Source organism: Danio aesculapii, chromosome 2, assembly GCF_903798145.1.
Source record: "Danio aesculapii chromosome 2, fDanAes4.1, whole genome shotgun sequence".
In the NCBI taxonomy this organism is placed as follows: Eukaryota; Metazoa; Chordata; class Actinopteri; order Cypriniformes; family Danionidae; genus Danio; species Danio aesculapii.
In genome coordinates, this window is record NC_079436.1 from 36242775 (window position 1) to 36267446 (window position 24672).

The 24672-nt window shown below is 35.5% G+C and overlaps 1 protein-coding gene across 1 annotated transcript; it reads right to left on the reverse strand.

The window, feature by feature from the left end:
* Positions 1-3352: 3352 nt before the first annotated feature.
* Positions 3353-7472, reverse strand: LOC130238214 (uncharacterized). Its single transcript, XM_056469140.1, has 5 exons — positions 7433-7472; positions 7050-7348; positions 5576-5591; positions 3709-3777; positions 3353-3639 (listed from the first exon to the last, which is right to left on the reverse strand). Exons 1-5 carry the CDS (start codon positions 7470-7472, stop codon positions 3353-3355), a joined length of 711 nt encoding a protein of 236 aa, XP_056325115.1.
* Positions 7473-24672: the final 17200 nt, after the last annotated feature.

The following is a 24672-nucleotide window of genomic DNA, read 5'->3' on the forward strand; positions in this document are numbered from 1 at the left end:
CATTTGTAACATTTGTCATACGAATAAAGCTATTATTAATTTGAATTGATTTGACAATAGAAAACACAAGACATGTCACTCGTATCCTTTTGAATGGGGAAAAGTGTAACTGCCAATATGGTGCATAAAGCCCTGCCTACTAGTACAGGAGCCAATCATTGATCACTATATGGTGAAATAAGCCAGTCTTCTAGTACGGGAGCCAATCATCGATCACTATAGACTGACAATACTCTGGGGGAGGGGTTTGGACCAGACGTGTGTTTCTGCAGATTTTGTGTGATTTGTACAGTATGTTTAGAAATGAAACTAAAGACACAGTTGTTGTTTAATTTTATTGGTGATTCCTAATATGAAATTCAATCTTAAGCTTGGCAAGCAATTTTGGAGAATATGATGTTTCCCCATTCAAACAGAATTCCCGAGCTTACTGTCCGAGAGGTGTTTCAAAGATGATCGCCGAGTGAAATGTTGGAATTTGTTGCTGGACATTGTTATTAAAGTTACAAAAATTAGTTTTCCCAAAGATCCTGTATTGTTATTATTGAATGATAACTCTCAGTTTTCCTTGAATGCAAAGGTCTGTAATTTTGGTTAGCTGCTTCAACAGCTACAATGAAAATGTTGGTACAGAGTTGGAAACCTCCTCATGATCTCTGTTAAGCACTGGTTACTGACATCCACTGATCAACCATGCTAAAATGGACATTCTTACGATATAGAAAATCTATATATGCGGCGTCAAAGAAATCTTGGTCACTTAACCCTCGTCTGATACTACGAATGTCAAATTTAAATGTAGTTTATCTAATAGCTTGGTCTAAACTACAGTTATTCTGTGTTTCCTGATGTGCTTATAACAGGGTGGGGGAATAGAGGATATATATGGGGTAATATCTGTTAAAAGTATTTTGTTATCTGATTGTAAAAATTGTATATTCCCATTTTTGGAAATAAAAACTGAATTACAAAAAAAAAAATCCACAAGGTACAAAATAATTATAATACATTTTTTTTCATCAACTTAGGGGGAAAATGCTCATACTCACCTCAATAAAATGGCAATATTTTATTCAAATTGGCCTGCTGAGCAAATACTTGTTTTTGCCCCTGTTTTCTGCTTTTGCTCTGCAGGCCAAATGAATGAAAGTGATGTTATGGTAATTATGTTGCTGTAATATCAATATCACAATATATTTTTTCTATACACAAAAGTAAGTAAATAATGACACTTTTCAGAGTTGGGTGATCTATCCATTTAATAATTATTTGGTTTAATAATTTTTGTATTAATATGAAAGTATTAGTTTTTTAATCAAAATTATTCTCTAAAAATATTTTAACTGCCACTAGATGTTAACTGTTTGACGACAGCGGTAACTGCCTAAAGGCTGATTTATACTTCTGCATCAAGCGCACGTGTATGGTCTGGCGCAGCCTTAGCATGGTCGCAAAAGCCCTTGCAGTGGCTGACGCCGATGCACACCTCTCAGAAAATGTAACTACACATCGCAACAATGTGTAGCGTAAGCTCTGTTATTGGCCGGCTTGGTAGCGGTGACAAGCATGGGTGGTGCTGAGAGCCGTGAGCCTGATGGAGTGAGTGTTTACAAGTGTCGAGTTACATGAAGGAGCTTCAGATGGAAACTTTTGTTTTGTTTACATACATCATCTGTTTAAAATATCCTGATAAAATATCTTACCACAGTAGCACAGGTGCTTCCACTTAATTTATTAGCTTCTGTGTATGACAGATTGTGGTTGTGTTGTGGTTCTTCTTCAAAGACAACTATTAAATTAAGTTTTTGTACGGCATCTCATATACTTTGTATCACTGGGCAACCATCAGAGCACAATAATAGAGAGCTGAATCTGACAGAGTTACACCAGTTATAGTGAGTTCAGTGGTGGTTTCTGATGTTGTAGACCGAATGCGAGGATCATCAGGAGTCGCCACACCACTCCATGATCGATCATTTTTCCATATTAAATATTGAAGTTCTTTGTTAGTATATTGTCTGTACCAGTAAAGCCTAACATATCTGCTGCTTGTATCATACGTGCAGCTGAATGTAGTGGTCTCTCCTTCACTGATGACATTTTCACCCTTATTTGGTCCAATCTGATCTGCATTCGTCACACCTGCAAACATGAACATGACTTACATCTGAAACTTTTCTGCTGGTTAATTATGTTAGAGATCTGTTTACCTGAAGTCATGAGTAAAAGCAGAAGCAAGTGTGTGTTCATGTTGATGAAGTCAGATCAGTTGTGTTGATTCTCTCTGGTTTGTGAGGATTGTGATGCTCTGAGTTTCTGTCACTCAGGAACTTCCTGCTGTCTGTTGATGAAAAGAAAACAGCAATATAATATATAAATAAAGCCACATATTTGAAGAGTATCACTAATTGAGCTTACAGAGCACAATTGTTACTATCGATAAATCAATGAGTCAAATTTATTGTTGTTGTATAGACAAAAAATGAAGGAGGTCGATTTGTACAGAGTAAATAAAAAGGGAGGAGCTTATGGTGTCCTAATAAACCTTGATAATATTAATAGTGCATATCGCCCTCTTATGGTTGCTTAAATGTATTACAAAAATTTGAATGATGGTTAATCTTTAAAGTAGTTTCCTCCAAAGAAAATCATTAGTTTTCTTTTCTTTTTAATTTTTTCTTATCTTCAGTATACATTAAAAAATATATTTAGTTACAAAGTCAAGAGTCTTTGAATGTTTTCCGTCAGACTTGGTTTTAAGTGTCTATGTTGGTGTTTTGGAAATGTGAATCCTTCTCTGCATCTTCAATTGTATTCTGATTGTATACCTTCACCAGCAGTTTAAATTAGTTTAATTCCTCAACATGCTCTAGGGAAGCTCTGGTTTCCCCCAAAGTCCCCCCCCCCCCCCTTGCCAATATATAGTATAAATATTATTGTTGGTTGCAGCTTTGCACCCCTGTTTTCAGACTTATTAAACGCATTCTAGAAGACAAAGCTTGTTGGTGTTTTAAAAGAAAAAACTGTATAAAATAAGATAATGGTAACCCTATTGTTTTTATTAAGCTTAATCATTTTTTGTTTATAGTCCAAAAATATAGTTTGTGATATACAGTACAGTGTGTCCACATCTATTAGAGATGGTTTTGGTTATTTTGTTATTCTCGTCTTTCACTTTTTTCTCTCCTTTCTCCTGCAGCTTTCAGCAAATAAATGTAATCACTTACCACACACAGGTGTTTCAACAAGTGTGTAAATATTTGTGTGAATTATAGATTGTGGGTTTGATGTGGTTTGACATCAAATGGGGAAATGAATTAGAGTTTTTGTACGGCTTCACATATACTTTGTATCACTGGGCACGTACTCGTAGAGCACAATAATAGAGAGCTGAATCTGACAGAGATACACTGCTAATAGTGAGTTCAGTAGATGAGTCTGATTCACGAATTTGAAACCTTCCACTACTCGGTTGTGCAGAAGAAACTAAAAATTGAGGTTCTCCATTAAGATGCTGGCTGTACCAGTAAAGCCAAACAGTACTACTGCTTTCATATGAGCAGCTAAGGGTCACAGTCTCTTCTTCCTTTATGACTGTGGAATCTTTATTTGGCCTAATCTGGTCTGCAGTCATCACACCTGAAACAAATAAATATTATTTCTTATTGTTTTAAACAAATTTACCTCAACATACATCATTAACCCCACTGTGATGAATCAAGAGTGCTATTGTACCTGGAGTCAGAATTAAAATGAGCATCAATTGTTTCTCCATGTCTACAGGTCAGATCAGGTGTGTGTATAGATGTTCTTTGAGTTGTAGATCTGTGCAACTTCACACACACAAACACACACTGAACTTCCTGCTTTCTGTGTGATGGAAACTTTCAACAATCCTCATGTTTCTGCTTTGCCATCAATCAAAGGAAAGCTTTTGTCTTTGAAACATTCTAAAATGCTTTATTTTGTGTCATCAGTCTTCTTGTTTTATTGTATGTTTTAAAGTACTGTGTTAATTTCCAGCTTTAGATTTTATATCTCATATTCAGATCACCACTGCATACGCTAATGCTTCTGTAAAGTTAATGCTTACTAAAGAGCTGATCCTCAGGTGATTTTGGTCATTTCAGTGTCATCGTGACTCATTATTAATCAAAAATTCATTCCAATGTCATTTTGTATGAAAGTTGTAAGACACATTATATCTGTGATTTAAGAGTTTTGAGCAAGTTGCTGAGTCAGGTTTGATCAATCCTTGCTTGCCATAGGAGATGATTCAGACTATCTGCAGGTCAGTTTTTACAGCATTTACATTTACAGCATGTGAAATGCATTTATTTACTTTTCCTGAGATTTTTCTGAGATGCTTGAATTGGATAAATTCATTCTTTATTAAAGACCCTTCCATTTTAAACCGTTCACCCAGTCAATTCTACAATACTTTATTTATTAGATTACATTTAGTTGTGGTATCCTGAATTAGAATTCTCTAAATCTTAATGACTTTACAGTTACTGACAGTGATGGATATACAGTTGAAGTCAGAATTATTAGCCCTCCTGAATTATTAGCACCTCTGTATATTTTTCTATTTAACAGAAAAAAAGATTTTTTTCAACACATTTCTAAGCATAATAGTTTAAAAAATTTGCTTCTAATAACTGATTTATTTTATATTTGCCATGATGACAATTTATGTTTGACAATTTAAAGGCTTAAAGGTGCAGAATGTTAGTTTGACACTCAGTGGTTGAACTAGGTACTGCACTCCTGGATCAAATCAAATACAAGCGCAGGTTGCCAGATTGAGATCAGGAGGGAGTGATTTAAACCCTGTTCTAAATAAAAGCAATGACACCCTTAAGAAGGTATATTTTCCATATTAAAAGGAGTTTTTGTCCCAACCAACACCTCAAATTGATATATTAGAAACGGCTTGTATTTCTCACAGGTGAACAATTAACAAGTAATATTGCCATATACTGAAAGCAGCAGCAGATAGTTCACCTCAGATCTTGAAAAAGAAAACATTTGAACTTTAACTATAGAACTAAACACATATCAGTAATTCAGCATGTACATTTAATAATGTTAAAGAGGTTTAATATGTATTAATTAGATTATAAATCTTACCATTTCATGAGTGAGTGCATATTCTGTTTTTCTAAATGACTGTATTTAAATTTCTGTCGTCTTTCGTCTGGTGCAAACAGGGGTTACAATGTAACCTGCTCACCTACTGTAATGTTTGCGTTCGTAATATTTATATTATTTGCTAATTAATAACCTCATGTAGAACCCTGAATCTTAGTCTCATTTCGGAGTCTGCTACTTTTCACCGGAGGTTGCATTTCAGTCATGGGCGCATGCTTTGAGAGCCTTTCTGAATAAATGAATGAAGTACGCGGTTTTCCAACAAGGCAATACAGGGTGCTGAAATATTATTGGCTAAACTGGCATTGGGCGGGTTAAATTACCAAAACAAAGACAGCATTCCGGCATGGATACACACATTTTCAAAGCAGAATATCTGACTTCAGCATTGTTTTTCAGATAAACAAGAATGATCATTTACCATGTTTCTTAAATATCTGCAAACATATTATGGTATTTTTATGCTTTAGAAGAGTCAAAAACTTACACACAGCACCTTTATTAACCTAGGTTAATTAGACAAGTTAGGGTAATTATGCAAGTCATTGTATAACAATAGTTTGTTCTGTAGATTACTGGCATAAAACTGAACAGGTATGTAAGTCATGCAATTCCTAAAAATGACCAATAAAAGTCTGTTAGTGATACTCTGCTAACTGATTTGCATGTTGATTCTAATCGGGAGCAGTTATGTTTTATTTAGTGTGTAGTATTCACCACGCTATGTGTTTTTCAAAACACCACCTTATTTTCACTTTGTGACACGTATTAAATCAGTGCGTTAGTGGGACACTACAGGCTACGTGTGTGTGTCAAACACTTTGGTGAATTACAGTTGTTTGGATCGGTTATATGTTTGAAAACGAAAGAAAATGTTGACTTTACATTACATTTTTAAATGATCAGTCCAGGAGGTGGCGCTGATCAACAGTAGTATTAGTTTACAGACGTTAATAACAGGTAAAATAGATTAAAACTATCATTTCAAAGCTGTCTGAATGTGACTGTTTACACTCATCAGCTGCAGACCGGAAGCTCTTAGCATTCTCCTTGCGCATACACGCAAAGCATAATGGGTAATTTTGCGTTCTAAGAAAAAGGTCTATAGATTCTAAATAACACACACAAAAAAAGTGTCAAATTAAAGCACCAACAGCACTTTCTTTATTTATTAGATGTGTACTGGTTGTGTCAAGCAGAAATATGCTTATAATACTACTACTACAGGCAGCACAGTGATGCAATGGGAAGTACAATCACCTAACAGCAAGAAAGTCGCTGGATCAAGCCCCAGCTGGGTCAGTTGGCATTTCTGTGTGGAGTTTGCATGTTCTCCCCGTGTTGACGTGGGTTTCCCCTAAGTCCAAAGACATGTGCTATAGGTGAATTGAATAAACTAAATTGGCTGTAGTGTATGTGTGTGAATGTAAATGCAAGAGTGTATGGGTGTTTCCCAGTGTTGGGTTGTGACTGGAAGGTCATCTGCTGCGTAAAACATATGCTGGATAAGTTGACGGTTCATTCCGCTGTGGCGACCCCTGATTAATAAAGGGACTAAGCCAAAAAGAAAATTAATGAATGAATAATAATACTACTATTAAATACATAATAATGACATAAATAACCTTACAATAAAAACTATTTTCACAAAAATTCTATTTAGCAGAATTTAATTTCGTTTTATATATATATATATATAAATTATTTTTTTTAATTTTATTTATTTTATTTATTTATTTTTTTTTATTTTAACATACATTTTTGCGGAAACGATTTCTTATCCCGCACACATGCAGGTGTTTCCACATAATTTATTATTTTTGATTCAAAGAGCAAAATGAATTCGAGTTTTTGTATGGCTTCACTTATACTTTGTATCACTGGGATTTAACAACTAGAGCACAGTAAAGAGCTGAAACTGACAGAGTTACAGTTACGGTAACAGTGAGTTTAGTGGAGCTTTCAGATGTAGTCGACTGAAACCGACGGTCAATAGAGTTTCCAGCACCCCTCAATGATCGAGCCCCTTTCCAAATTAAATACTGCGGTTCTCTTTTAGCATATTGTCTGTACCAGTAAAGTCTAACATAGCTGCTCTGTGTATCATATGAACAGCTCAGTGTCACAGTCTCTCCTTCTTTACTGATGACATTTGTGTCTTTATTTGGCCCAATTTTATCCGCACTCATCACACCTGCAAACATGAACATACAAATATTTGATCAATTCAGTCACATTACACTTAATTGTGTGTTTTCCTAGCTTAGGAGACTCTTGCCTGAAGTCATAAGTAAAATCAGATACAAGTGTGTGCTCATGTTGATGAAGTCAGATCAGTTGTGTTGATTCCCTGTTATCTGGGTTTGTGATAATTGTGAAGCTCTGAGTTTTGGTCAGGAAGTCTCTCAGAAACTTCCTGCTCTGTTGATGATGATGATGATGCTGTTAAAATTAAGAGGATATTTGAAGACTATCAAATTAAGCTCAATAAAAGCAATTATAAACCCTTAAGCACTTATTTTTTGAATAGATGATAAAGAATGAAAGAAAAAGGCAGAAGAACATCTCCATAAATTGATTCTGTTATATATTGAGCAGAATGATCCTGTTATGCGGCTTGGTGAGATGATGCATATCCCCATCTTATGGTTTCTCATAAACATTATAAATACATTTTAAAGAAAAAAAAGTCATGTTTTTCCTTCTATTGCTTATTTTAATGAATGAGAATTTTATTCAGAAATGTTTGATGGTGTGCTTGTAAGTTATTGTATTTAATTACAAACATGTCTCTGAGAATTAAAGTTTGATGAACGTTCAGGAAAGTTAATTTTTTATTTGTTGTGTGCTTCAGTGTGACCATAGATTTATACAGTCGTCAAATTGTAAAAAAAAAAAAATTAAGGGGATATTATGGGGTGTGGGGGGGTGAGGGGTGGGGGGGGGGGGGTTGTTCTTTAGCTACACACACGCAATGATAATAAAAAAAAAATCTAAATACAGTTTTTATTCGAGAAAATGCTTTTTTTTCAAATAACCACCAACCATTAACAATCTTTAGCATGTAATTTTTTTTAAAAATCATGAAATTAAAAGGGACAATTAATTAACTGACAATGTAAATCTAAATATCACACCTTCTGTTCTCTTCTTTTTAAAGGTTGCATTTGAACTGCTCTCTTAAATATTTTGAAAATCGTGCAAAATGAACTGTATTGTGCTTGTGCGTGGTGCCTAATTACAATACTGAGTTCTGATTGGTCAATCATCGTTTATAAGTCATCAATAACCATAAATAGAGAATTTTAATATTTAATTTGCATGATAAGTTTTACAGTACACACACTGTTGTTAATCTAAACGGTATGGTAAGGGGGATCATGATTTTACAAAGGGCATGCTTTTTGTCTTTTTTTTTTTTTCATAAGGGGGATGCTATCCCCCCACATCCCTCCTCAATTTTAGCACTGGTTTTATCCAAAGAAGAACCACACTGTTGTTAACAAGTTTAATTTTTTTATAACATATAACCACGCCAAAGAAACATTGAAGTTTTATTTGATCATTTTTTATTTCAATTTTAGTTCACATTAGCTTGATGGCAGTGACTGAATACATACACTTGTTTTTGTTGGTGGTTATTTCTACATTTGTTTTCAAATGAAGATCTAATTTATATTTCTATACCATGTTGTTATATTTATAGTTTTATGAGGGGAAAAACAACTTGGCTAGTATTTGTGTTTATTTTTAATGGCTTAAAGCAAATAAGCAAGTCAGTATAATAAAAATGATTTATCAAGCTACACATGAGTGTTCATTCATTGCCTGAATTCATGTAGTGTACCCAACTGTCATGTGATTGTAGGACTAGAAAAAAACTTGTTAACAGCTTATGTCTTCTACATCAGTTTTACCATAATATTTTCAGATATTTTAAAAATGTACATTCATAACCTTATTTGGGTTGTTTTATGGAATGAAATCAGGTTTTTGTTCAGTGCTGTTGTGTTTCCTGTCACTGTGGGCCTCAGAGCACAGTAATACACAGCAGAGTCTGACAATTGTGCATCTTTGATGAGCAGAGGAACTGATTTTGATGTGGAGTTCAGTGTTGCAGAAAATCTCTCTTTAAAATCAGCCTCAACAGTTCCTTCACCATAAGTAAGTTTATTCAGAATGAATGTTGGTGATCTGTTTGGCAGCTGTTTGTACCAGAAGAGATATGGACTTGTATCAGTGGTGCTGTAATTACAGCGTATAATAACTTGACCTCCTTCATTTGCAGTTATGTCTCTTAAAGGCTGTTCAACTCTGTCTTGTCCTCTGCACACTGGAGAAATACATAGAAAAGGTATGACATTGACATGAATTAGTAAGAAAGCACTTAATAATTTAGTAAACTGAATGTAAGCAAATCATTTCTAAAGTACAGAGAAAAAGTACTTACCGTCACAATGTGCAATGAAACACAGGGAAATGAAAGCCCATCTAGACATAGTTGATCTCTGTGGTAAAATAACAGAAATGGACTCAACTGTGCTGTCAGAAACTCTGAAGGTTTCTCTCACTGAGCTGAGCTCTACTTTAAATGTTTTAATACTGTCACATGATCCACTCATATATGAAGAGAGCAATACTGACCCCTGCTGGAGAAAATCAATAAACATGATGTCATTTTGGAAACTGAATAATGGTCCGTTTCCACTGAGTGGTAGTATATTTTGGGTTGTTTTTGAACCTAAATACGGACTAAATGTCTGCTGTGTGTAGTTCTACTGTAGTTGGTAACATATCAGAGACTGTAAAGGGCTGTATGTGTTTATATATGTTCATTTGTTTTGTTACTTAATATAATTACAGACGTTACAGTAGGCTGTTTCGCACTGTCATTGATCTGCAGTTATAATCAACTCATGTTTATAGAAAGGTTAATAATAAACATTTCTACACAAGTGTTTATGTGTGTAAAGCATTTGTTTTCTGAGAAGTGCTTCTCATATGATATGTAAGCGACCTGTACAGCTTTAGTGTAGACATTTCCTCGAGCGAGAATGACGTCGACTGAAACTTTCTGTCGTACTCCACGCCCACCAAAAGGGTACCCTTGGTAGTGGAAACGCAAGCTTGATAAAGGTGACCCGCACTGACCCGAACCGTACCGTACTGTACCAGTCAGTGGAAACGAGCCATAAGAGATGGTCTAAAATGTATTAAACATGTTAAGAGGCCAACTATACCTATCTCAAATTATTTATATGAATATATATATCAATTTTTTTTTTTTTGCTAGAACAGCTTAGCAACATGTTCCGGGAAAACTGAAATTGTGTGGCAGACGTCGGTCACGGTAACTTTTATTTTCTGGTTTTGTTCCGGAAATTATTAATTTTCAAATTAAGCACTGGTCGGACCCATTCTTTGCAAAGAATAAAATCTTTTTGGAAGTAAACCTTGTAAGACTTTGTCTCTTGATCAGTAAGAGTGTCTCTATTTGAAATTGCCATGATATCAAAAAACAAACTTCTACATCAGTTACAAGGCATGACAATCTGAACAGTACTGCTGTATGGGGGGATGATTGCTCTGGCGGGAAACTCGGGAAGGCATTGAGGCATGTCATTATTCCTGTCTTTCATTTTTACAAAATGTTTAGGAACCAACCATGGATCATTTATTAAGCATTAGCAAATAGTTTATTAATCTTTTATAAAAGCATTAACTCTAAATGAATACATTAGTGTGCAGTTTAGAACTACAAATGCTTTATTCTTGACTTATAAGTACATGTATAATGTACTTAATGATTGTATTTTCATACTTTGTTAATTATTATTTTTTACTATTACATTATTTATTGCATTATTTACAAAGCAGTTATTTAAGAGTAGCTGATGTTTTTTTTTTTTTGATCATCCAGAATATTTAAATATTAACTATTAAAATTAGCATTTACATATATCTTATCTTGGTGGTGATGTGGCGCAGCAGGTATCGCTGTTGCCTCATAGCAAGAAGGTCACTGGTTCATGTCCCGGCTGGGTCAGTTGGCATTTTTGTGTGGAGTTTGCATGCTCTCCCCGTGTTCTCGTGGGTTTGCTCCGTTTTCCCCCACAATCCAAAGGCATGCGCTATATATAAGTGAATTGGGTTCGCTAAATTGTCCATAGTGTATGTGCGTGAATGGGAGTCTATGGGTGTTTCTTAGTGATGGGCTGCAGCTGGAAGTAAAACTGCGTAAAATAAGTTGGCGGTTCATTCCGCTGTGGCGACCTCAGATTAATAAAGGGACTAAGGCAAAATGAAAATGAATGAATATCTTTTAAGCATATAATAATAATTACGCTGGATGTTAATAAATGCTTTATTAACACAACTTCATGCAATTTTGTGACCTACTCTAAAGTGAGGACTATTTATACTTTATAAATGTATTTATTTATTTATTTTGTCTGTCAGTCAGGATGGCTAATATTACATATTCCAATCTGTTCAGTAGAAGTTACAGTAACAATTGTGTTTTTGTGGTTTTTGTTCAGTGCTGTTGTGTTTTCCTGTCACTGTGGGCTGCAGAGCACAGTAATACACAGCAGAGTCTGATACTGCAGCAGAGGAGAGCAGCAGATCCACGTGGTTTTCTCTGTCTTTAGTGACTCTGGCTGTAAATCTTTTATCAAAATCTGACTCCCAATCTTTTTTTGCACGGTCTGAAATGATCACAAGATATTGAGGAGCTGATCCAGGATACTGACGGTACCATAGAAGATTAAATGAAGATGAATAACTGCAAGATAAAGTAACACTTGAGCCTTCGTCAGCAAACTCTTCTGTTCTGACTGGTTTAATTTCATTTCCATATGTTGCATCTGCAGAATGAAGAACAATGTTTTTATAAGCTGGTGTATAAATTCAATCTGTATTCAGTTTAGATGTGTCAGCAGTTTACAGTATATAGGAATAATTTAAGATAATTTAAATGCAAATCACAAAACCCTTCAATACTTACATGCAAAGACAGAAATCAGAATGCCTGAAAGGAGAATCATTGTGTGTTTCTTCTGCTGTCAAACAGTCTTGAAGTTGAACAAGATCACATCAGATGTCAGTGTTTAAAGCCTTCCTCCTCCAGAGAGACCTTTGATGGATCAGATCTGTCAAAACAGTTTCGTCACTATTCATATCCTGTAGTGCACAGCACCCTCTTTTGGTTACTTGCTAAATGTTGCATCGTATAAATACACATTGCCTGTTTTTGCACTTTCACCACATGAATCTGATTATCAGTGTGTACTCAGCTTGAATTTAGGCATGTAGTTTATTTTTGGTGGCAGAAAAACAGGCTTAATTTGATGGCTTTGTACAGATAGCACAGCTTAGATACAAAAAAAGATAATATTTAAATAAAAAATTAATCTGTCATAGCCGGTTGTCTTATGGTTGTGCTTTAAGCTACTTGAATCCCACCTTGGGGCCTTTCCAGATCCTTTCCTTTTCTGTCCCACAACACTTCCTTCCATATTTATTAAATCCTAGAGTTTGCATTAAATAATAATACTGATCAAATGAAAATCTATTATTCCACTGCTGCTGCAATAATCATTTTTATGTAATCTAAAATTGTACATTCACTATCTGTTTATACATCTATAGATGAAATCAGTTGTGTCAGGTTTTTGTTCAGTGTTGTTGTGTTTCCTGTCACTGTGGGCCTCAGAGCACAGTAATACACAGCAGAGTCTGATACCTGCAGATTCTTGATTGTCAGTGGAAATGATTTTTCTTTGGAGTCCAGTGTTGCAGAAAATCTCTCCTTATCGTCAGCCTCAGCGCTGTATTGATTCAGAATGTATATTGGTGATCTGTTTGGCAGCTGTTTGTACCAGAAGAGATCTGGACTTGTAGATATAGTACTGTAAGTACAGCTTATAATAACTTCTTTCACTTCACTTTCAGTCATTTCTATTGAAGGCTGTTCAACTCTGTCTTGTCCTCTGCACTCTGGAGGAACAGATAGAAAATATATCATTAGCATGCATTTTTATGAAAGCAAACTTAGTCATTCAGTTATCATAATGTAAGTAAAATGTTTCCAGTTGAAATCGTCAGAAACAGAAATGTACTTACCATAATAATGTGCAATAAAACACAGGGAAATGAAAACCCATCTACACATAGTTGATCTCTGAGGTAAAAGAACAGAACTGTGCTCTCAGAAACTCTGAAGGTTTCTCTCACTGAGCTGAGCTCTACTTTAAATGTTTTAATACTGTCACATGATCTACTCATATATGAAGAGAGCAATACTGACCCCTGCTGGAGAAAACCGGGAAAGTCTCAACATGATATTTTAAAAGGCAAGAATAATTCTCCACAATGATAGGATTGGTATTAACCATGTAATAAACAAATGGATGATCCACGCTGTACTTGATTCTCTCTGTTAAATTTATTCTTGCTCACTAGATATACCTATGAACATATTTCTAATTTGACTGAATGGAATATCATTGTATGTGTGCTTACAGTCTCAGATTCAAAATGATATTGTAACTAAGCCTTCTGGCAACACTTAACAATATGGGACACGTATTAATTTATTCAGTAACATTAGTAAGTTTTACTAACATTAGTGAACATAGTTAATGCACTGTAAGTGTGAGTTAACAATGAACAACTGTATTTTCATCAGAGTTGGGTGTAACGCGTTTTACACTAGTGAGTTACTGTATTCTAATGTCATTTTTGAGGAACGCAGTAATGTAATGAATTTACTGTACAATTTTAAAGCATTTTAAATGTGTGTCATTTGATTACAGTTACTAAAGTCAATGTAATTGTGTTACTTGCGTTACAAATATAGTTTTTAAAAGAAAAAAATTGCTTCCTTTAATTCACGTTTTCTGCTGCAACGTGAGTTAATAAGCATTCGCTTTTAAATAGCTGGAGAATGCATGCTGAAATAGCTGTTGTCGAGAGTGGTGGCTTCTTCAAGTGGAAAAACAGACATTAATTTCACTGAGGTTAAAAACAAAAATACTGCAGTGAAATGCAGTCTATGTCCAGTCTCTAAAGAACTTTTGACTGCTTTTAACTCGACTAGCAACTTGTTCAAGCACTTGAACAGAAAGCATTTTACGACAATGCTAGTCCGCAAGGAGGACACCGGCACCCAAAAACACGGTAGCCCAACTCAGCCTAAACAGGCTAAATTGGATTTTTAGGCAGGATCGGGAGTGAAGGTGTCTTCTGAATATAAAGAGAAATGTAGCTGCTTATGGGGCCGTTCACATATCTCGCCTTTTGCACCTGCGTGCATATTGAGCGCACTAGCATTTCCCTGGCGCTCGCAATTTAAAACTGCGAGTCATGTGACAAGAACTGACCGATCAGATTCATGCTTTGTATGGAATATACAGATTTTGGTAGAATAATTACCTTACACAAACACAGAACACCCAAATGCTGCAGTGCTTCTGCATACTGAATTTCAATGGTTACAGGTATCCAGTTTTCTTCTTTTGTGTTAAAAAAGACAAACAGGTTTGGAGCAAGTGAATGATGAGACAATTTTAAGTTTTGTGTGAACTCTGTGAGTCTTTTGAATATGTCAAGCTGCTGTGATCAACCCATTGTAATGTTTTGTCAGTGAATATTAAATTACTGAAAGAGCTGCAGTTTATTTAGTATTTTTATAGGTATATTTTATTTTTAAAAGTAACGTCAAAATAAAGTATTTAGTAATCTGATTACTTTTTACATGAAGTAATTAATAATGTAATCAGATTACAATTTTCCAGTAGTAATCTGTAATCTATTACTTTTTTAAAGTAACTTACCCAACACTGATTTTTATTAACTAACATTCTGGAATAAATGTGCTGTTCATTGTTTGTTCATTAGCTTACATGAACTACATATTGTAAAGTGTTTCCAGTCTTTTTCACCATCTGGGAAAAATAAAATGCACAAATACTGTATGACTTTCACTTCTGGTTACAGTAAATGCTTTCGAAATGTTTTGAAGAACTGGAGAAGTGAATGTTTGTGTTTAGCAATGCAAATAAAATGCTATTTTTTGCTGATTAAAGGAGTAATGTGTAGTGTTAACGCTGAGGGCTGAATATGTGGGATATAGATCTAATACTGTGTGTCAGGTTTTTGTTTAGTGCTGCTGTGTTTCCTGTCACTGTGGGCTCCAGAGCACAGTAATACACAGCAGAGTCTGATACTGCAGCAGAGGAGAGCAGCAGATCCACACGCTTTTCTCTGTCTTTAGTGACTCTGGCTGTAAATCTGTCATCAACATTAGACTTCCAATTATCTTTAGTACTGTCTGGAATTAGCACAAGATATTGAGGAGCTGATCCAGGATACTGACGGTACCACTGAAGGTTATTTGCAGATGAATAACTGCAAGATAATGTAACACTTGAGCCCTCGTCAGCAAACTCCTCTGTTTTGACTGGTTTAATTTCATCTCCATATGTTGCATCTGCAAGAGTAGAACAAATCTTTTATAAACTGCTGTATAAATTCGATCTGTATTCAGTTAAGATGTGTCAGCATAAAAGTCTATGTACATTATATAGGAATAACTTCAGATGAAAATCACAAAACACTTCAATACTTACATGCAAAGACAGAAATCAGAATGCCTGAAAGGAGAATCATTGTGTGTTTCTTCTGCTGTCAAACAGTCTTGAAGTTGAACAAGATCACATCAGATGTCAGTGTTTAAAGCCTTCCTCCTCCAGAGAGATCTTTGATGGAACAGATCTGTCAAAACAGTGTCGTCACTATTCATATCCTGTAGTGCACAGCACCCTCTTTTGGTTACTTGCTAAATGTTGCATCATATAAATACACACTGCCTGTTTTAGCACTTTCACCACATGAATCTGATTATCAGCATAGTCTTCATTTTGCCAGCTTGTACTCAGCTTGAAATTGGGCATGTAGTTTATTTTTGTTGGCACCAAAGCAGGCATTCATTAGATGGCTTTGTACCAATAGTACAGCATAGACAAAATAATCAAGAATAATTATTTTTTAATCAACGCTTAATCTGTCAGAGCCCGTTTCCTTAAGTGTTGGTTTTGCTTTGGGCTCCTTGAATTTGAGTCCATCCTTGGGGGTTTTCTAGATCCTATCCTCTTTTCTGTCTCACATCACTTCCTTTCGAATATTTTTAATCCTCAAGCTTGTATTAAAATACTGAAACAATAAAAATCTGTCATATACCACTGCTGCTGCAATTAGGGATGCGCCGATCCCGCTGCTTGGATCGGATATCGGTTCGATACCGCATAATCTTGCTGGATCTGCTATCGGCTAGCTTGTACTGATCCAAATTTGATCTTGCGTGTGCACTATATTCTGTGTTTAAAAGCCAACTAAGCCATAAAGGTAGCCTATTATAAGCCACTAGAACGTTGTCATGTGGGCTACTATATCCCAAATGTTCTGAAGCCATTTTATAGTTTAATGTGAAGAACAGATGAATATTCATGTGCTTAAATTCATGCTCTTTTCAGCCCTTCCCACCGCTGCGTCTGTCAATCATTCTTCATTCATTCTCTATTCAAACTGCTTGTCGCATTTATGACAACAGGAAAAACTTTCTCCAAGACTATTTGTTCCTGTTAGTTAAAATAATAAGTGGAGAAATGCATTTAATTTTGCATTAAATAGGTTCATTTTTACCTGCAGCAGGAGTTCATTTCATTGCTGTTTCTACGTCATGTTGCGCTGTGTCTGTTAAATCAGATCGCATTCGCAGTAGAGGAGTAGAGAGGGTTATTACCTGCTCTTTACCCACAAAGTAGGCCTACCTGAAATGTTTACTTAGAAAAGCCTCAATAATACATTGGACAGATCCTTAATGATGATCGTTAACCAAATGTTAACCGTTAACAGATTAATATTAAAATATTTAATTAAAAAAAATTGACATGCCTATTTTGTGTGACTCATTAAATATTGCATTTTAACATAAAGATTTATTTTAACATCGAACAGCATACAGAATATAACAGAGCATCTTCACGCACCTGCAGTGTTTTCAGCAGCAAAAAAAAGAATAAACTAAATCCTGCTCTAGATCTTTTTCACTTAAATGACAAAATTAGATTACAAATGGAAAACACTGACTGAATGCTTTTTAAGAACTGGAATAAGCTGTTTGTTCAATCATGTTTTTTCTTCAGTCAAATAAAAATATCAGGCTACCTTAATTAGATCATTTTTGATTGGTAGATTAGGCTATGTAGGCTATTAAAATTTTATATTATATAAGAACTATTAATAACTGTAATTTTCCAAATGGAAAAAAGGTTGGTTTGTTGGTTATACACTAAATCATCAATAGCCTGTTTATTGAGTTTATGACGCGGCTCCAGGCAGCACAGAGGTGATCAGCATCAGTGCTGGATTGTCAACTCGTCTGTCTAACTGTGACCAGAAATATCCTTTTTTCATTTTGCTTCTTTGACAAAATAGATCTGTAGGTTGCACGTTACTGTTACTGCACGCGCTTTTCCATTCCAAAAACATGAGGCACACCTCACTGTCTTTATTGATGACAAGAAAAAAAGGAGGGCGGTGCTCTTTTTTCATGTCGCTAGGAAGCGACTGAATCAGCTGAGCCGTATTGTGCGCGAGTGTTCCTGTCAATGTTGTTATAATTGTAATTTTTAATAACATTGTGATATTCAAGGTTTGTAAAGTCATACAGCTTTGAATGACTTGAAACAGTGACCACAAGTCTCTCCTCCATCATTAAAAGTTTGCCGTAGTCGCCTTGACAACACAAACACTGCTGTCACCTCAAAGGACGCGACTGAGGTAACATGCTTTTAAACAATTCAAAAGATGCACCTCACAGTCTCATCGCAAAAAGCGCGTTCATTGTAATCGGCCCCAAATGCAGCCAAACTTAATAAATATATAAAACAATATGTTTTAATTGTTTAACTGATATCAGTATCGGGATTGGATCGGTATCGATCGATACTCAGACTTTTGATATCAAGATCAGAGCGATTACAAAAAATGGTTATTTTAAATTATCATTTTTACATAATTCTAAAATGTTCAGCAGGTTTTCATAAAGTATATTTCTAAAGGTGCTGTTGACTTTAATTTTTCTCCAGATGTCAGTAAAAGCCTAAATAATTTATACCTACAAAGAAAACTAAACTGATTAGTTTAGAAGTTGTGCAATAAAATAATATGGCATGGGGAAAAAGAATTGAACACATAAAGAATGGGAGGAGTAAAAAGTCATGGAAAGCCCAGACAGCAGCAGAAATCTCTCAGTAGTTAGAAACCAACCCTTGTCAGTGTTAATTAATATTCAGCGCTTCAGTCATAACACTTATTTTCCAGGATGATGAAGATGAAACCAGGGTGGACATTTCAGCAAGACTTTTTAGACTGCTTTTTAGAAATATATTGACCAGAACAAATCATGATGCATTTAATACTTACTTTACTCACTATTTACAATCTGTTTTAATACAGGTAGATTTATGGAATGAAATCAGTTGTGTCAGGTTTTTGTTCAGTGTTGTTGTGTTTCCTGTCACTGTGGGCTGCAGAGCACAGTAATACACAGCAGAGTCTGATACTCGCAAATTCTTGATTGTCAGTGGAAATGATTTTTCTTTGGAGTCCAGTGTTGCTGAAAATCTCTTTGTATAATCAGTCTCAGTGCTGTATTGACTTAGAATGTATGTTGGTGATCTGTTTGGCAGCTGTTTGTACCAGAAGAGAGAAGCAGTTTGTGAAGTGCTGTAATTACAGCTTATAATAACATGAGCTCCTTCACTTTCAGTCATTTCTCCCTCAGCCTGTTCCACTCTGTCTTGTCCTCTGCACACTGGAGAATATAACAGAAAAAGTAGATATCATTAACATGAATTATTTTGAAAGCATACTTAAGTGTTCAGTCAAACTTTTTTTGTTAAAGTGCCCAGAAAATCTAAATGTACTTACCATCATAATGTGCAATGAAACACAGGGAAATGAAAGCCCATCTACACATAGTTGATCTCTGAGGTAAAAGAACAGAAATGGGCTCAACTGTGCTCTCAGAAACTGTGTGAAGGTTTTTCACACTGAGCTGAGCTCTACTTTAAATGTTTTAATACTGTCACATGATCTGCTCATATATAAAGAGAGCAACAATGACCCCTGTTGGAGAAAACTGTAATTGACTAAGCATGATTTTCTGAAAGCCGTGAATAATGGGCTATATGCACAGGGACTTTTAATTTTTAGAACACCAGCTCAAGTGCTTTTAGTGAACTGTCATGCCATTATAAAATCACCACATTTAAGATCTGGTTTCATTAAAAAAAATCATTGATCCTTAATGCCCCATTGATATACTATATAAAGTGGGTATCACACTGGACAAGAACAATTGCATTAAATCCCATTGCCCTGCACCATTTCTGTGCTCACCTGCCAGTCCAGATAGTTCTTGCGTTTAAATGGTCTTTCGTCTCATCATATGCTTGAACAACTAAACTATCGACACTGTAAAAGGAATCACAATAACCTTTCACCATAAGTTTTTTGATGGCTGAAAATAACTTGCTGATTGGCATAAACAGTGTTTTTGAACTTTGCAAGTTTGACACCCAGTGGTTGAACTAGGCATTGCATTCCTGGTTTAAAACAAACACAAGTGCAGGTTGCCAGATTGAGGACCAACAGGAGCGAGTCCGACAATTGAGCCTAACAGCTGATTTAAATCGTGTTCTAAATAAAAGCAATGGCACGCGATAGAAGGAATATTTTCATATTAAAGAGTTTTTATCCAAACCAACACCTGGAATTGATATATTAAAAACGGCTTCTATTTCTCACATTTCATGATCATCTCAGGTACATGTCATGTGCTTTATTCAGTGTTAAATGCTAACAATGTGAGTTTGAATGTCATTTTACATTACATGTATTGCCATATACTGAAAGCAGCAGCAGATCTCAGTTCACCTCAGAGCTTTAAAATAAAATAAACCATTTGAAATTGAACTTTATAGCTGTGAAATAATGCAAACCAACACATATCAGTAATTCAGCATGTACATTTAATAATGTTAAAGAGGCTCAATATGGATTAATTCGATTGTAAATCTTACCATTTCGTAAATGAGTGCATATTCTGTTCTTCTGAATGGCTGTATTTAAACTTCTGTCATGTTTCGTCTGGTGCAAACAGCTAAATTGCTTAGAACTGCAAATCTAGTCACATAACGTGTTGTTAGAACTCGGGGTTACAATGTAACTTGCTCACTTAAAGGGCACCTATGGTGAAAAATCTACTTTTCAAGCTGTTTGGACAGACATGTGTGTAGGTATAGTGTATAGACCGTCATATTGGGGTGAAATAAACACACCCGGTCCTTTTTTCAATTTACTAACATAAAAACGGTGGACCAATTGGAGCGGTTTTTAGATCAACCGCAACTTGACGTAGGAGTGTGGTCCCCCCGTCCACCAATATTGTTTGACAGGCGCGCATTACCATGTCCTCACGTCCGCCATTTTCAGCGTGTGAGCCAAAGCGACGCCACTACTAAAGGAACACCCTTGCTCTATTTTTAGATGTAAGGCTCACTGGGCTCAACACAAGATCAACATTCGCCACATGATCGCTCTCATCTGCGCGATTGTTTGTAACATTAGATGGGTTTGCAAACATGTATACTTTTCTGTGCGTCTACATTAAACTTCAGCCGTTTGCATTTCTCGCCGTCGCAGTAGCTTCCTGTGATTTTAACTAGGTGCAGCTGGAAAGTGCGAGCACATTGCCTCACGTGCGTGTCCCTCCATTGGAAATAAAATAATGAACTTGCCTGCAGGTCGCACACCAGAAGCACCGCTCGGCAACGCTCAGCATCGTGCCACGCAGTGCCATGCATATTTGAATTCTAAACATAGGTTTCTATCTGGCTACACACAATGGCGCTTCGAGTCGGTGGCTGTCCGCGGCACCCAGCCACCAGTCAGGACACTTCATATTTCTGCCACGCCACAGAGCACCATCTGAATAGTTTTATTTTAAATAACATTCGAATGTGCGAGTCTGGTGTGCTGTGTCGCGGCTCTGAGCGGCGCATCCGGTGCCTCAGTCAAAGTTAATTCCGTGTGCGTGGTTATTAGTCTTGGTGTACAAGCTCGGAACTTTAAACTAGCACACAGTTGGCTGTAAATCTATTCAAAGACACAAATGATTTTGTAGTCTCTGCTTGGTCTGTGTCCGAGTCGTACTTGTACGGCTTAATGCTGGTCCTCTCACTCATGTTGCTTCGCTCTGTCTGCCTTTCTGTTGCCAAACACAAAGCAGGGGAACTCTTGGCTTCGCCCCCTTGTTAAATTAAGTGGAAAGTCGAAACAAATTTTCATGTGAAGTAACACATCCCTAAAACCGCAACCTGTGTACACGGCCCTAAAATAACACTTTTGAACACATTATAATTAAAAAATCTGAATTGTGTTTTAAACTGAACCTAAACTGGCACACTCAAAAGAACCATAATATTAATATTAAATCTTTAAAAAGGGGTAAACTATGTGCCCTTTAATGTTTACGTTCGTAATATTTATATTTTTTGCTAATTAATAACCTCATGTGAAACTGAATCTGTCTCATTTCAGAGTCTGCTACTGTCCACTGGAGGTCGCATTTCGGTCACAGACGTATGCTTTGAGAGCCTTTCTGAATGAATGAATGAAATACACTGTTTCCCATTAAGGCAATCCAGGCTGCTGCTGAAATATAATTGGCCAAACGGGCATTGGACGGGCTAAAGGTACCAAAACAAAGACAGCGTTCAGCACGTAACTCACATTTTCAAAGCAGAATATCTGACTTCAGCATTGTTTTTCAGATAAACAAATATGTTCACTTGGCATGTTTCTTAAATATTTGCAAACATAATACAGTATTTTTATGCTTTAGAAGAGTCAAACATTTACATTTAGCACCTTTAACATGAGCTTACAATGGACAACTGTATTTTCATTAACTAACATTAACAGATAAATAAATACTGTAATAAACAAGTTGTTCATTGTTTGTCCATGTTAGTAAATACATTAACTTTAACTACTGTACATGTTCCATATTGTAAAGTGTTTCCAGCCTTCCTCTGCACCTGGGAAAAATAATATGCAAAAAGCTTCTCTTTGGTTTTAAATGTTTTCTAAAATGTTTTGAAGAACTAGAGAAGTGAATGTTTGTGATTAGCAGTTAAATTATATTATTTATTATTATATATATATCAAATATATTGATATCGTTATTTGCTGCTTAAAGGAGTGATAGTGTTAACTACGAGGTCTGAACATGTGTGAAGTAGATCAAATACTACATGTCAGGTTTTTGTTCAGTGTTGTTGTGTTTCCTGTCACTGTGGGCCTCAGAGCACAGTAATACACAGCAGAGTCTGATACCTGCAGATTCTTGATTGTCAGTGGAAATGATTTTTCTTTGGAGTCCAGTGTTGCTGAAAATCTCTTTGTATAATCAGCTTCAGTGCTGTATTGACTCAGAATGTATCTTGGTGATCTGTTTGGCAGCTGTTTGTACCAGAAGAGATACACTGTTGTTGAAGCTGTACTGTAATTACAGCTTATAATAACATGAGCTCCTTCTCTTTCAGTCATTTCTCCCTCAGCCTGTTCCACTCTGTCTTGTCCTCTGCACACTGGAGAATATAACAGAAAAAAGTAGATATATTATTAACATGAATTATTATATAAGCATACTTAAGTGTTCAGTAATATAAAAGTACAGTAAGTAAACCTTTTTGTTTATTTAAAGTGGACAGAATCAGAAATATGCTTACCTTCATGATGTGCAATGAAACACAGGGAAATGAAAGCCCATCTACACATAGTTGATCTCTGAGGTAAAAGAACAGAAATGGACTCAACTGTGCTTTAGGAAACTCTGCAAAGGTTTCTCTCACTGAGCTCTACTTTAAATGCTTAATATTGTCAAATGAATTACTTCTACATGAAGAGATCAATACTGTCCCCTGCTGGAGAAAACTGGAAAATGTTAAACATGATGTTCTGAAAAAATGTAAATCAGGGGTCGTAAACTAAGTTTGGTGGGGAGCCATTGCAGTGACTAACAAGTCATAAGAGGGTTATTTTAACATTCAAACTCTGATGTAACTGATGCATCTTAGGACAACATATTGCAAGCATTATCTGTCACCAGTGGTAATGCAAATTAGCGTTTTCAATTGTGTCACCCAGCTGCTGAAATATATGTTTGGCTGTTGTGTGTATAGCTGTGCATTAGACACAAACTCAGTCATGCTTCCACAGATTTTATGCAGTCAAAACTCTAGTTTTTGCCTTTTAATTTACATATTGAAGAGGTAGTTCAAATTTCTATGAAAGTACTACAAATAATAGTCATAAAACAAATTAATAGTCTGTCCTAAACGATTGTTGCTTAACAATAAAAGTTTAACAGATAGCGTACTCCAGATAAGAAAGTAACTTTTTTTAACAATTGTTCTTCACAATATCTTATTTTTTTGTCAAACTACAACAAAGAGGGTGAAAAGTATGTATATATTCACATTTATTTTAACTTGTTGAATTAAACCAGCTTGACATGAATATTTTACTAATGTACATAATTTTTATACAAATCTTAATACACATTTGAGAAAAATCTATGAAAGTAATTATAGCTAAATTATATTTGTTACACCACCAACATAGCATGTAAGCCATGAAGAAGTGTCATTTTAACTTAATACAAGTGGTATAAAAGCGATAATAATCAAATAACTCACAAAAATAGAGCTTTAGTAAAAATCCAGCACTTACAAACATATATTTCCAGGGTTTCAATGTTTAAATCACCCACAGAAAGAAACTTCATGTGTTACTCTCGACTATGTACTTGAAGAGAAACCGAAAGTAAAATTTTATGCATATATAAAGCAGTATGTTAAATTTCCAGTGGGTGGCAGGTAAAAACCACAAGTGGCTTTATGCGACGGCACAACAATGGTAGTAATTAAAAAAAAAAAAAAATTATATATATATATATATTTGGGAGGCTGAATTTCGTTATATTTTTGATGTCAGTTGCAGGCCAGAAGGAGGAGGCAGCTTGAGACCCCTGCTGTAAATTATTTTCCGCAATTTTACGTTTGGTAAAAACTGTGTTTTTGAACAAATTCTCTCTATGTTCAATTTATATTTACTCACTACATATATATGAACACATTTCTAGAATAGCTGACTGGTGTTATTCAGTTATTCTAGAATAACTATCTAGAATCAGTTATTCATTTCTAGAATAACTGAATGCTAACTGAATGATAACTGAATGGTATGTACGCTTATGTAGTGCAAAGTTGTGCTGGATCTCAACAAACATCTAAGTTTAAAAAAAAAGCTGAGGTCTTCGAAGTTCTCAAGTTGAAGCAGTTTATTGTTACAGCAGAGATGGTCGATCGAGCTCTCTTCTTTTCA